At 51.5% G+C, this 13,787-nt stretch overlaps 1 protein-coding gene across 2 annotated transcripts in view; it reads left to right on the plus strand.

Annotated features, from left to right (window-relative positions):
• The first annotated feature begins 9,261 nt into the window (after positions 1 to 9,261).
• The window catches only part of cfap299 (cilia and flagella associated protein 299), a 969,734-nt gene continuing 965,208 nt past the window's right edge, over positions 9,262 to 13,787 (plus strand). For both annotated transcript variants that reach the window (XM_078543845.1, XM_078543837.1), the window contains exon 1: positions 9,262 to 9,448. In XM_078543845.1, coding sequence (XP_078399971.1) covers positions 9,338 to 9,448 — 111 coding nt within the window. In that variant the 5' untranslated portion in view covers positions 9,262 to 9,337. The remainder of the gene's footprint in view (positions 9,449 to 13,787) is intronic.

The raw sequence follows: 13,787 nt of genomic DNA on the forward strand, positions 1-13,787 counted from the left end.
ATAGTGAGAAATGATCTTAGTTCAGAAGATCATGATGTGGAATCAGTTTGGATGGAGATAAGAAATAGCAAAGGGAAGAAGTCACTGGTGGGACTAGTTTATGGTCCCCATGACAGTAGCTATACTAGGGCAGAGTATAAATTAAGAAATAATGGGGGCTTGCAAGAAAGGTACTGCAACAATCAAGCATGACTTTAATCTTAACATCGATTAGACAAATAAAATGGGCAAAGGTAGCCCGGAGTATGAGTTCATAGTGTGCATTTGGACAGTTTATTAGAATGATACAATTTGGGACCTACCAGGGAACAGGCTATTCTAGGCCTGGAAATATGTAATGAGATAGGGTTAATTAAAGGCATCATAGTAAAGGATCCTCTTGGAAAGAGTAATCATAACATGATAGAATTTCACATTTGGTTTGAGGGTACCAAATGTGGATCTGAAACCAATGTCTTAAACTTAAATAAAGGCAATTACAAGGATACAGTGGAAGTTGGCTAAAGTGGAATAGAAAAATAGATTAAAAGGTAAGATGGTAGAGAAGCAGTGGCAGAAATTTAAGGAGATATTTCATAACCCTCAACAAAGATATATTCAAATAGTCATTCGGTAGTACAGCACTTGAGTATTGCTGAAAAAAGACATTTTGTCAAAGCTTTTCATCTTGCACTCATCAGGACAATCGCAATAATACCAATGTCAGGGGAAGCAACAAATTTATACTGTATAAGAGGAGAGTGTTGATTGGTTGGCAACTGGACTCTGATTGGTAGAGGTGTTGCCATGGATAATGCACCAGTTAATGGTGACTGACAGTTAATTGTCAAGTATTGTTTGAAATTTAAACCAGGAAGCTTGACTCTGATTGGTCAAGGCATTGCCCTGAGGAAAGACCAGCAAATGGTTATCACTTATTTTGTTTAGGTGAAACAGGCACAATTTGGATACATGTTCTTTCTCTTTGCAAAGAACAGTGCCTTGTGTATTAATATATGTAGCCTCCAGTACAAACAAATGTCCCAGACCGCGAGCCTGACTGACAATCACAAATTGGTTGGTTGTGCTAAAAATTACACCTACAACCAATTTAAGATTGCCAGTTGAATGGTGGACAAGAATTTCACTCACAGAAAAGGAAGGAAATAAAATGGCAAGTCCCAGTCACCAGCCTCTGCACACCTTATGCCTAAAATAGCAATAGCAGAGACCTAGGCCGGAATAAAGTGATGCAGTGTCTTGAGAAGGCGTTGCATCCTTTGAGCTTTGCAATGTAAGAGCAGTACTGGTCTGTTCCTTATCTGTTGCTGTATTTTCTAGAGAGACATGCTTTAAGTGAAACTGTTGTTCCTTCAAACAAGCCCGGCTGCATGATTTTACCATGCATGGGGCAACACCAGGCACCAATTTCCACATTGAGCCACCGAGTTCATGCTCATCTGAACCCCATCATCAGTGATGGGTTACTGCAGCATTGAGATGGCTGAATGGATGCCTCATCAAGCCATCCTAGAGGTGTGGTGCTGCACATTTGCAGTGCCTTAAAGTGACCAGCACAAATGGGCCATGAGACAGGAATGGCACCACTTATGTGTGATCTTGCAGGGGAAGCGTGCTTGGAAAGCCAGGGTGTGTCATTGTACCAGGCATGGTGTTCCTTTCATCATGTAGTGACACCAACGGAGGAGGAGGCCATGGAAATCAGATTGGTCATAGCAAGGCATCTGTTGCTGATGGTGAGGCGGGTGTAGAAGCAATGGAGAGTGAATAAAGTGATGACTGCATCGAACATTCTTTAGACCATGTACGGACTGTGGAAGCTGTGTGAGCCTTTAACGCTTCTGAAAGCTCTTGACCAAGGGGAGGCACCAGGGGTGGAATTTTCTGTGCCCACTGGCATCGGGCATGCATGAGTGGACAACATGGTGAGAAGGCCAGCAATCAGTTTCACAACATCGTGAAACCAGTTTGCCATCGTTCGCTCAGCCCACCAATGGCGGGCCACATTTCCCACTATCGGACGTTGACAACCTCATTGCAATACACCTGCATATCATTATAAACCCAGCTTATCAGAATCATCCCCCCTGCTGGATCGTCCGCCCACATCGGCAGGAAAACACACTGGTGCAGAACACATCTTGACAAGTGCAACGTACAGAAGTCGGGCTTTACCGCCAGGGCCTAGCTCACATTGCAGACATCCAAGGAGCAGAAGATGCTGGAGCCCGACAGTAACTGCACACTGGAGGAATGTGCATGGCATGCTGCATGGATTCAGCTCTGCTGCAAAGCAGCACATGGAAGGTGGAAAGTCACCATTGAGAGTCTGCTCACACTGAATGATGGTTGAGGGGATGGAGGAGAAGGCCCACTGTGTTTGGGAGAGGAAGATGTACCGGGGGTTGGGAGAGGAAGGTCTAGGATTGACTGGGAGATGAAGAGGTGTTGGGGTGGATGATGCTGTGGGGCGGGGGGGGATGAAGGCTGTGAGGGGGGTGAGGTTAGGGGGAGTACGGGGGGAGGAGGGAGCAATGAGAGTGAAGACAGCATCTGGGGAAGTAGGTGTAAGGCGGGCGTGGAAGGTGTAAGGGAAAGTGTGAGGAGGGGGGGGAAGGACTGCGGAGAGGGGAGGGAGGAGTGTAGAGACCACAAGGAGTCCAGGGGTGGAAGGACTGCAGAGAGAGCAGGGAGTGAGTCCAGGAGGGGGAAGGAGTGCAGAGAGGGGAGGGAATCCATGGGGACGAAGGACTGCGGAGGGGAGAGGGAGTCCTGGGGAGGAAGGAATTTTCTTTGTATTCATTCATGGATTTGGGCATTGCTGGTTAGGCCAGCATTTATTGCCCATCCCTAATTGCCCTCATTCAGAGGGCATTTTTTAAGAGTCAATCACATTACTGTGTGACTGGAGACACATGTAGGCCAGACCAGGTAAGGATGGCAGATTTCCTTCCCTAATGGACATTAGTGAACCAGATGAATTTTTACAACAATCAGTCCAGGGGAGGAAGGAGTGCAGAGAGGGGAGCGAGTCCATCATCATCATCAGGCATTTAATTCCAGATTTTTATTGGATTCAAATTTCACAATCTGCCATGGTGGGATTCAAACCTGGGTCTTTGGAATACTAGTCCAGTGACAATACCACTATGCCACCACCTCCCCCAGTGTGGAGAGGGGAGGGAGTCCGGGGGGGAGGAAGGAATGCTGAGAGGGGAGGGAAGCCGAGGGGAGGAAGAAGTGACGGTGTCTGAAGGAGTCGGGAAGGGGGAAGGAGTAAGGCTGGAGGAAGAAGTAAGGCTGGTGGAAGAAGTAAGGGTGTCTGAGGAGTCAGGAAGGAAGGCTGGAGGAAGAAGTAAGGCTGGAGGAAAGAGTTGGAAGAAAAGAAGGACTAAGGGTGACAGAAGAAGTAAGGGTGTCTGAAGGAGTCAAGAAGAGGGGAGTCCGGGTTGGGGGAAGGACTAAGGGGGTGAGGAGAGTCTGGGGAAGGGGTGACCAGGTCCAAGAAGGGAAGGGGTTCCAAGGGGGCAAGGGATCTGGACGGGGAAAGGGATCTGGAGGGGGATTTTCCAGTTGAACGTGCAAAAGAGGGCTCTGATGTGTCCATGACTGCCTCCTGGGGAGCAAACTGAGGGTAGGTGTAGTACGAGGGATGCTGAGAATGACCGACGACAGAGTGAGGCGGTGGAGTGGGAGAAGGGACGGCGAGGATGGTTAGTAGGAACTCGGAGGCAGAGAAGAACCCTGAGGGTGGGAAGGAAGAGCAGGTCGGGGAGATTAATGTGAATGGGGGTGGGATTTTCAGGAAGGAAGAGAACATGCACGTTCACCTAGACATCCCTGCAGGAAAAGAGTTGTGGCTGGTAGGTTACAGAGTGGAAGTGGAAGGTGGTGCTGGCAGGGGCGGTCAACAGTGATAGGGGAAAGGAAATGGGTGACTCGGAGAGGGGAAAGGACGAGGGAGTGAATGAAGAACTGAATCACCACCATGCTGTCTAAATTGAAAGTGAAACGAGAGTCGCGGTGGGTGAGATCAGGTGCTGCATGAGAGTGTGATCAGTGGGTGTGCCAAGATGCAGGTCAGTTCAGATGGACAACTGAAAGCAAACCCCAACAGGCAGCATTGAAAATGCTCAGGAGATTGAGGTGAGTGTGATTTGGGAAGGATCTATGTGTGTGGGAGAGTGCTTGCATGAGGCTCTGAAAGGCCCTGCCACACACGTACTTCTCCTCCCAGAATCACCCGTTGGCCAGTTGCTCACTCTGCGGTGACAGAGGACAAGGTTGAGGGGCTCACAGGCAAAGGGGGCTTGGAGGGAGAGGACAGCCTCTGAGATTACTGAGTGGATGACCCACAGGTGCCCAGCTGTTGCTCCTCCTCCCTTCGGGTGTCCAGGGACCCTGGCCTGATCCTTGATGGGAAGGAGCATCTGAAGGGACGTCGAGGTGCCCCGTTTCCCACTCGTATTGCCACTGCAGGAACTCACCCATGGCTCCCACGATGGAGTGCAGGTCTGCAACATCTCCGCGTTCTGCTGGACCAGGGTCTCCATGGCATCCACCATCCTTCCCATATGTGCACATCAGGGCACCATCTCATCAGAGAGCAGGCGGACGCACTCCTCTGACTCAGGAGCCACTCTTTTGAGGGCTTCTGACAGCTCTGCATGATGTTCCCCCATGTTCTGGCTACTGTCCAGGATGAGTTGGAAGGCCAAATCCAGAGGTTCGTCATCTGACAGACCTCACATATGCCAGCAGTCCTCTGCGTGCCGGGGAGTTCGGCCGAACCTGCTTCCTCCTGCTGCAGACACCACCAGATTGTCAACCCGAGCCAGCTCTAGACCTAGATCCCACTGAGGTGTCTGTCTCTGCGCTGGTGGGGGGTGTGGGTAAGTGATGTGATGGGCTGTCCAGGCTGCTTATTTCCAACTTTTCAATGGAGGAGTTGTCCTCTTGGTTGTAGGTGAGAACCTGGATGGAGCTGAGGGAATAGCTGGCTGAGGTTTCGGTTGCTTGGCAAAGCTCCCTGTGAACCAAAGTACTGCATGGCAGCAGAGTCAAAAGCAAGAGAGAGAGCACTCACATCTGCGTTGAGAGAGGGATGATGTGGTGCAGGATCTTCATGAAGGTGTTCGCTGCAGACCTCACGGTCGCCACAGGCACAGTCGATGTCCTCACCATTCAGCGCGATTGCATGCTCCGCAAAGTGAGTGAGGGGCCCAATGTGGCCCAGACCACCCCCCACCCCCACCCCCACACTGCGCCCCCCCCCCACCCCCAGGTCTGGGACCTCTCTCTGCTGATGTGAGCCAGCTTCTCCTGCATGGAAACAGATGGAGAGAGTGTGAGCAGGACACATGGCACTGCGTGGAATGTTTGTGAGGTGAACGGATCCATGGACGGGATGAGGACGCGAGCTGCAGTGGGTGTGAGCTTGATGGAGATGTGAGGGTGTATGTGAGAGTTAGTGGTGTTGTCCCTTGAGTGTGAGATCCTTGTGGATGTGTAATGGGTTTGTGAGTGTGTGAGTTGAGAGTGATGAGATGAATGACTTACCCTGGCAGAACGGATGAGACCATTCATCCTGTAGCAGCACTGGGTAGCTGTTCACTTTTGCAGGGCATTGGTGCTGATCACCGCTGCCACCACCTCCCATGCTGGATTGTTGATACCGTTGCCCCTCCTGCAGCCAGAGTGGGGGTAGAAGACATCACTGTATGCCTCCACAGCATCCAAAAGGTGCTTGAGGGATGCGTCACTAAACTGGGTGTGCCTTTCAGGGCCATCCTGTCTTTCGTGCAACAGTTGTGCACTGGAAGCACTGAGAGGTGTCCGCATGGCTGCACTTTAAATGTGGCGCCTAGTGTGATGAAGCGGTGAGATGATGGCGTGGCAGATGGATGAGCCTGGAGATGTGACAGGAGAGAGGGAGCCCGCCATCAAAATAGCCTGTTTCCTGAGAATACATCACTAATGTGGCTGGGTTTGGGACAATACGGCGTGAGAAACCATCATTGCGGCCAGTGGGCAAAACGTCATTTTCCTTGCCCACTACCACTCTTAGTGCAAATCTGGGACGCATCCGCCCAATGTTCTCAGCCCTCACTTTCTCTGCACATCTTTGCAGAACACTGCAAGTTATGATGTGGGATACAGTAATATTACCTGAACGGTTAAAGTGTTTCTATCTATATCTGCTATTTTAGTGAAGGTATTAGCCAATTTATAAACAGATTTGTGCCTCTGTTAAAATAGTAGATAATGTTAGGAATGAGTTTTAGCTCTAAGTTTAAGTTCAATTTGTGTTTCCGTATTTGTGTGTTAAGAAAAGGGGAACTTGAGTTTTAATTTCACTTCAAAAAATGCCTGCATTTTAATGAGATTTACGACTCTTGAATGGGAGTTAAAGCAAACACAAGGTAGAAAAAACTGGGCTGTTGCCTAGCAACAGGAGGATCACATAGGGACACACAGAGGAACCAAAAACAGTTTGACTTCAGTTGGTGATTATGCTCCAAGGTTGAAAGGTATTGCCAGTAGAAAGCAACATAGGAGAGGGACCGAAAGCAAGTACCAAACTAAAGTTGGAAACAAGAGCTAGAAGAAGCTGGATAGGAGAGAGCTGCAGGAAGCAGGTTTCCCCAAAGAACAGAAGGTCGGGGTGGGGAGGGCGGGGGGTCCCGAAAAGGCCTTCTAGTCAAAGGGAAAGAACAGGAATCTGGAGAAGGTCCTGTTAAGTGAAGTTAAAAGTAAGGGGCAGAGAAAGGCTGCAGGACGCAGACTTAAAGCAAAATAGGCTTGTGAGAAGCCAGAAGATTCAAGGAGACAGTCGAAGGTCTGTAACTCTTTACTATGAGCATGTGAAGCAGTGGTGTTTGGTTGGCATGGCTGAGCATTTGAGAGAGAGTGCGTGGAAGGTAGATATTGAATGCACATGGCAATCCAGGGGAGAGGAGCATTGGAAGGAGAGTTCAAAACCCTGAAGGTGGACTCTTGTGGAAAGCGTCTCAGAGAAAGCGTCATTTGGGAGAAGAGTCGAAAGCAGGTTCTTCAAAAGAGGAGATTATAAACCCTCATGTGAAAGATGGAGTTCAGTGAGACTGGTTGGCTCACAGTGTGAGAAGCATTGGGGGAGTTGATGAGAGATCCATAGCATCTGTTTGGGGTGGCATTTGTCACTTCGCTTCAGAGTGTGGTGTGCCTGACCACAGGTCTCCTATTGGTTTACATGGGCTGTGTACTTATTGTGAACATTAGCGCATAAGATAGCTTTTGTAACTTGTGTTATCCTTACGAATCTGTACATATCTGTAAAGGTATAGTTGTGGGTGAAGAAGTATTATTTTCTTGTTCAATAAATGTTTTATTCTTTTGTTAAAAGTTCATCAACTGACTTCTGTCGCTCTGTTCAGTAGCCACCCTCCACGTTTCTAAACAGAAAATAAAAGTTAGAATCTACCAAGCCAGGTTCCATGCAGCGATCTGACTTGTCCAGCAGAAACATCAGCTGGGATCATAAAAACAATGAGATTTATCATAATGTGTTAAGCATTTTCAGATTTACATTTCCATAATTTTCCTTTGGTCTTGTTAAAACGTCTGTCTCTACCACATGCTGGCATTATAGTGTAAGGACTGTGCATTAAAATTACAGTGGCCAAAGGTTGAAAGACATGTCCACTAGAACAGGATGAGAGATATATACAATGTCGCAGTCCTGGAACAGGGAGTGCCATGAAACACAGAATGGTGCCGGAAAGGAGTCCTGAACCAAGGGAGCTGCCTGGCATCAACAATTTAATTGGCTCCTGACCAGGTTTTGTGTGAGAGCAGTGCAGCAGAACAGCTCCTAGTCTGAAAGGAAAAATACCTAAAACCTCTCTCTCCTGTGTGTGGAAGATACTAGTAATTCCACAATAATAGCTAGTTGGCTTTTTCACCTCATATCTCTAGAACCAGCTCTCTCTCTGAAAACCTCTGTCAAGGGGCAAAGGGGAAAATTACTGTTAGACATTGAAAGGCAGTGCTCAACCAGTGAACTAAATACTGAAAGTGCTGGAAGACCACCTTGTGTCATCAACAAGAACTGAAAGGAATTTGGAAGACATTAATCAAAATCAACTCATTGAATCCTGTTCTCTGGTATTGGTGCTATTGAACTGTTTTATCCCACCCTTAACATCCATGTTTTTGTGTGTCTTGTATGCATGTGTATAGGGATTTAAGAAGGGGTAGAGTTTGGGTTATGGAGTTAAAAATTAGTCGTTCATATTTCTTCCTTTTGTCACTCGTTATCAACAGTTTGTTCAATTAACAGTTATTTACTTATTAAGTTTACAAACCTGGTGCTCGTATTCTGTTAACCTAAATTAAACAATTAGATAGAATTGGGACAATCTGGTGGTTTGGTCAAACTTTTCACATTGTCACAGCTCGGGGAAGAGTGATATTTCAATGCACTATCCCCAGTGAGTCGTGACAGTAGTTATTATAAGAACTTAACAATGTTAAGTACTGATTTTGGAAGCACTGATGTAGGTTACATATCCTTGTCATTAGTGTTGAGCCATAAACACAATGGCCTTGCAGTCTATTTTTGCAGAGCTCTCTTGTGGTCCACTGCCAAGCTAGTCTTCCACTCCCCAGCTCTTCCTACCTCAACATTCTCTGAGATTCAGAGACCTGCCCAGTCTCAGCCCATCTTTTTTATTCCAGGTGCTGTGTTTTACAGTCAAGTATTGTATTTACAATCACACCTGCCCTCCTCAAGTTCACCCTACTTCTCAAACTACCAGCCAACAGATCTTCAGGCTGTGCTGGTGGGCACCAGATATTAATTGTATACAGATGATGGGCATGGGTTGGGGGAGGGGAATTAATCTGTGCTCGGATAACTAGACACAGACTGAAACTGTGGCTGTTGGTTTCAGAGATGCATTGTTGTGAGGTATAACTCTGAAAATAAATGCTTAAAGAGGTTTTGAAATATTAGTTTTATGGTTCAACAACTGGCTTTCTGGGGTATAACACTAGGTTCTGTAGTCTGTAGCATCACAGATTTGCAGCTCAGAAGCCTTTCTGCCCATCAGGTCTGTGTTGCTCAAACAATTAAACATTAATCCACCGTCTCCTGCTCGCTCCCTATGTTACTTTGACCGGCCTTTGCTGCACAAGTGCAACCAATTCCTATTGAAAAGAAGTGGAGTAATATTCTTGCTGGTCTATCTGGCTGGATGATTTGCCCTGAGAGGCAGCTCTGGTCGGACTGAAGCTCGATGACTCCGCCTCCCCGGAACCGGAAGTGCTCGTTGCCGAGGATACGGCGCTAAACAAGATGGAAGAAGAGCAAAGTGGCTCTGCGGTGGACAACATTGTCAATGACTTCGAGACATACGAGAGTTTCCTGGACTCGCAGATCACGTCCCTGGACCTCTACTACCTGGAGGTAATAGTCGTGTGTATTTGTGTGTCAGTAGGGGGGGTGTGTGTGTGTGTGTGTGTGTGTCGGGGGTGGGGGGAGGGGGGGGTGTCAGTGGGGGTGGGGGGAGGGGGGGTGTCAGTGGGGGTGGGGGGAGGGGGGGTGTCAGTGGGGGCGGAGGGGGGGGTGTCAGTGGGGGCGGAGGGGGGGTTGTCGGTGGGCGTGGGGGGGTTGTCGGTGGGGGTGGGGGGGGTGTCGGTGGGGGTGGGGGTGTCAGTGGGGGCGGGGGGGTGTCAGTGGGGGGAGGGGGTGTGTCAGTGGGGGGCGTGTGTGTCAGTAGGCGGTGTGTGTGTGTGTCAGTGGGGGGGCGTGTGTGTGTGTCAGTGGGGGGGCGTGTGTGTGTGTCAGTGGGGGGCCGTGTGTGTGTGTGTCAGTGGGGGGGCGTGTGTGTGTGTCAGTGGGGGGCGTGTGTGTGTGTGTCAGTGGGGGGCGTGTGTGTGTGTGTCAGTGGGGGGCGTGTGTGTGTGTGTCAGTGGGGGGTGTGTGTGTGTGTGTCAGTGGGGGGCGTGTGTGTGTGTGTCAGTGGGGGGCGTGTGTGTGTGTGTCAGTGGGGGGCGTGTGTGTGTGTGTCAGTGGGGGGTGTGTGTGTGTGTGTCAGTGGGGGGCGTGTGTGTGTGTGTCAGTGGGGGGCGTGTGTGTGTGTGTCAGTGGGGGGCGTGTGTGTGTGTGTGTCAGTGGGGGGCGTGTGTGTCAGTGGGGGGTGTGTGTGTGTGTGTCAGTGGGGGGCGTGTGTGTGTGTGTCAGTGGGGGTGTGTGTATGTGTGTCAGTGGGGGTGTGTGTCAGTTGGGTGTGTGTGTCAGGGGGGTGTGTGTATGTGTGTCAGTAAGGTTTGTGTGCGTGCCAGTGGAGGGTGTGTGTGCGTGCCAGTGGAGGGTGTGTGTGCGTGCCAGTGGAGGGTGTGTGTGTGCGTGCCAGTGGAGGGTGTGTGTGTGCGTGCCAGTGGAGGGTGTGTGTGTGCGTGCCAGTGGAGGGTGTGTGTGTGCGTGCCAGTGGAGGGTGTGTGCGCGTGCCAGTGGAGGGTGTGTGCGCGTGCCAGTGGGTGTGTGTGCGCGCGTGTCCGTGGGGGTGTGTGTGCGCGTGTCCGTGGGGGTGTGTGTGTGTGCGTGTCTGTGGGGGTGTGTGTGTGCGCGTATCCGTGGGGGTGTGTGTGTGTGTATCAGTGGGGGTGTGTGTATGTGTGTCAGTGGGGGTGTGTGTGTCAGGTGGGTGTGTGTGTCGGGGGTGTGTATATGTGTGTCAGTGGGGGTGTGTGTGTGTGTCAATGGGGGTGTGTGTGTGTGTCAGTGGGGGTGTGTGTGTGTGTCAGTGGGAGTGTGTGTGTGTCAGGGGTGTGTGTGTGTCAGGGGTGTGTGTGTGTCAGGGGTGTGTGTGTGTCAGGGGGGTGTGTGTGTCAGGGGGGTGTGTGTGTCAGGGGGGTGTGTGTTTGTGCGTCAGCAGGGGTGTGTGTGTGTCACCGGGGTGTGTGTGTGTGTGTGTGTGTGTGTCACCGGGGGGTGTGTGTGTGTGTGTCAGCGGGGGCTGTGTGTGTGTGTGTGTAAGCGGGTGTGTGTGTGTTTCAGTAGGGGGGGTGTGTGTGTGTCAGCGGGGTGTATGTGTGTGTGCGTCAGCTGGGTGTATGTGTGTGTATGTCAGTGGGGTGGGTGAGTGTGTCAGTGGGGTGGGTGTGTGTGTCAGTGGGGTCTGTGTGTGTCAGTAAGGTTTGTGTGTATGTCAGTGGGGGGGTTTGTGTGTGTCAGTGGGGGGTTTGTGTGTGTGTCAGTGGGGGGTGTGTGTGTGTCAGTGGGGGGTGTGTGTGTGTCAGTGGGGGGTGTGTGTGTGTGTCAGTGGCATGTGTGTGTGTATGTGTGTGTCAGTGGCATGTGTGTGTGTGTGTCAGTGGCATGTGTGTGTGTGTGTGTCAGTGGCATGTGTGTGTGTGTGTGTGTGTGTCAGTGTGGGGTGCGTGTGTGTGTGTCAGTGGGGGTGTGTGTGTGTGTGTTAGTGGGGGTGGGGGTGTGTGTGTCAGTGGGGGTGTGTGTGTCAGTAGGGGTGTGTGTGTCAGTAGGGGTGTGTGTGTCAGTGGGGGTGCGCGTGTCAGTGGGGGGGGGTGTGTGTGTCAGTGGGGGGGTGTGTGCGTCAGTGGGGGTGTGTGTGTGTGTGTGTCAGTGGGGGTGTGTGTGTCTGTGTCAGTGGGGGTGCGTGTGTGTGTCAGTGGGGGTGTGTGTGTGTGTGTCAGTGGGGGTGTGTGTGTGTGTCAGTGGGGATGCGTGTGTGTGTCAGTGGGGGTGTGTGTGTCAGTGGGGTGTGTGTGTCAGGGGGGTGTGTGTGTCAGGGGGGTGTGTATGTGTGCGTCAGCGGGGTGTATGTGTGTGTGCGTCAGCGGGGTGTATGCGTGTGTGTGTCAGTGGGGTGTATGTGAGTGTTATTGGGGTGTGTGTGAGTCTCTGTGTGGTGTGTGTGTCAGGGGTGTGTGTGTGTGTGTGTGTGTGTGTCGTGGGATGTGTGTGTGTGTCATGTGTGTGTGTGTGTGTCGTGGGATGTGTGTGTGTGTGTCGGGGAATGTGTGTGTGTTTCTGTTTGTCGGGGGATGTGTATGTGTGTGTGTGTGTCGGGGGATGTGTGTGTGTGTCGTGTGTGTGTGTGTGTGTGTGTCGTGGGATGTGTGTGTGTGTGTCGGGGAATGTGTGTGTGTTTCTGTTTGACGGGGGATGTGTATGTGTGCGTCAGCGGGGTGTATGTGTGTGTGCGTCAGCGGGGTGTATGCGTGTGTGTGTCAGTGGGGTGTATGTGAGTGTTATTGGGGTGTGTGTGAGTCTCTGTGTGGTGTGTGTGTCAGGGGTGTGTGTGTGTGTGTGTGTGTGTGTCGTGGGATGTGTGTGTGTGTCATGTGTGTGTGTGTGTGTCGTGGGATGTGTGTGTGTGTGTCGGGGAATGTGTGTGTGTTTCTGTTTGTCGGGGGATGTGTATGTGTGTGTGTGTGTCGGGGGATGTGTGTGTGTGTCGTGTGTGTGTGTGTGTGTGTGTCGTGGGATGTGTGTGTGTGTGTCGGGGAATGTGTGTGTGTTTCTGTTTGACGGGGGATGTGTATGTGTGTGTGTCGGGGGATGAGTGTGTGTGTCGGGGGATGAGTGTGTGTGTGTCGGGGGATGTGTGTGCGTGTCGGGGGATGTGTGTGCGTGTCGGTGGATGTGTGTGCGTGTCGGTGGATGTGTGTGCGTGTCGGTGGATGTGTGTGCGTGTCGGGGGATGTGTGTGTGTGTCGGATGTGTGTGTGTGTCGGGGGATGTGTGTGTGTGTCGGGGGATGTGTGTGTGTGTCGGGGGATGTGTGTGTGTGTCGGGGGATGTGTGTGTATGTCGGGGGATGTGTGTGTGTGTCGGGGGATGTGTGTGTGTGTGTGTCGGGGGGTGTGTGTGTGTGTCGGGGGGTGTGTGTGTGTGTCGGGGGATGTGTGTGTGTGTCGGGGGATGTGTGTGTGTGTCGGGGGATGTGTGTGTGTGTCGGGGGATGTGTGTGTGTGTGTGTCGGGGGATGTGTGTGTGTGTGTGTCGGGGGATGTGTGTGTGTGTGTCGGGGGATGTGTGTGTGTGTGTCGGGGGATGTGTGTGTGTGTGTCAGGGGATGTGTGTGTGTGTCGGGGGATTTGTGTGTGTGTGTGTGTGTCGGGGGATGTGTGTGTGTGTGTGTGTCGGGGGATGAGTGTGTGTGTGTGTGTGTCGGGGGATGTGTGTGTGTGTCGGGGGATGTGTGTGTGTGTCGGGGGATGTGTGTGTGTGTCGGGGGATGTGTGTGTGTGTCGGGGGATGTGTGTGTGTGTGTCGGGGGATGTGTGTGTGTGTGTCGGGGGATGTGTGTGTGTGTGTCGGGGGATGTGTGTGTGTGTCGGGGGATGTGTGTGTGTGTGTGTCGGGGGATGTGTGTGTGTGTGTGTGTCGGGGGATGAGTGTGTGTGTGTGTGTGTCGGGGGATGTGTGTGTGTGTGTGTCGGGGGATGTGTGTGTGTGTGTGTGTCGGGGGATGAGTGTGTGTGTGTGTGTGTCGGGGGATGAGTGTGTGTGTGTGTGTGTCGGGGGATGTGTGTGTGTGTCGGGGGATGTGTGTGTGTGTGTCGGGGGATGTGTGTGTGTGTGTCGGGGGATGTGTGTGTGTGTCGGGGGATGTGTGTGTGTGTGTGTCGGGGGATGTGTGTGTGTGTGTGTGTCGGGGGATGAGTGTGTGTGTGTGTGTGTCGGGGGATGTGTGTGTGTGTCGGGGGATGTGTGTGTGTGTCGGGGGATGTGTGTGTGTGTGTGTCGGGGGATGTGTGTGTGTGTGTCGGGGGATGTG

This window comes from Cetorhinus maximus, chromosome 1 (assembly GCF_964194155.1).
Source record: "Cetorhinus maximus chromosome 1, sCetMax3.hap1.1, whole genome shotgun sequence".
In the NCBI taxonomy this organism is placed as follows: Eukaryota; Metazoa; Chordata; class Chondrichthyes; order Lamniformes; family Cetorhinidae; genus Cetorhinus; species Cetorhinus maximus.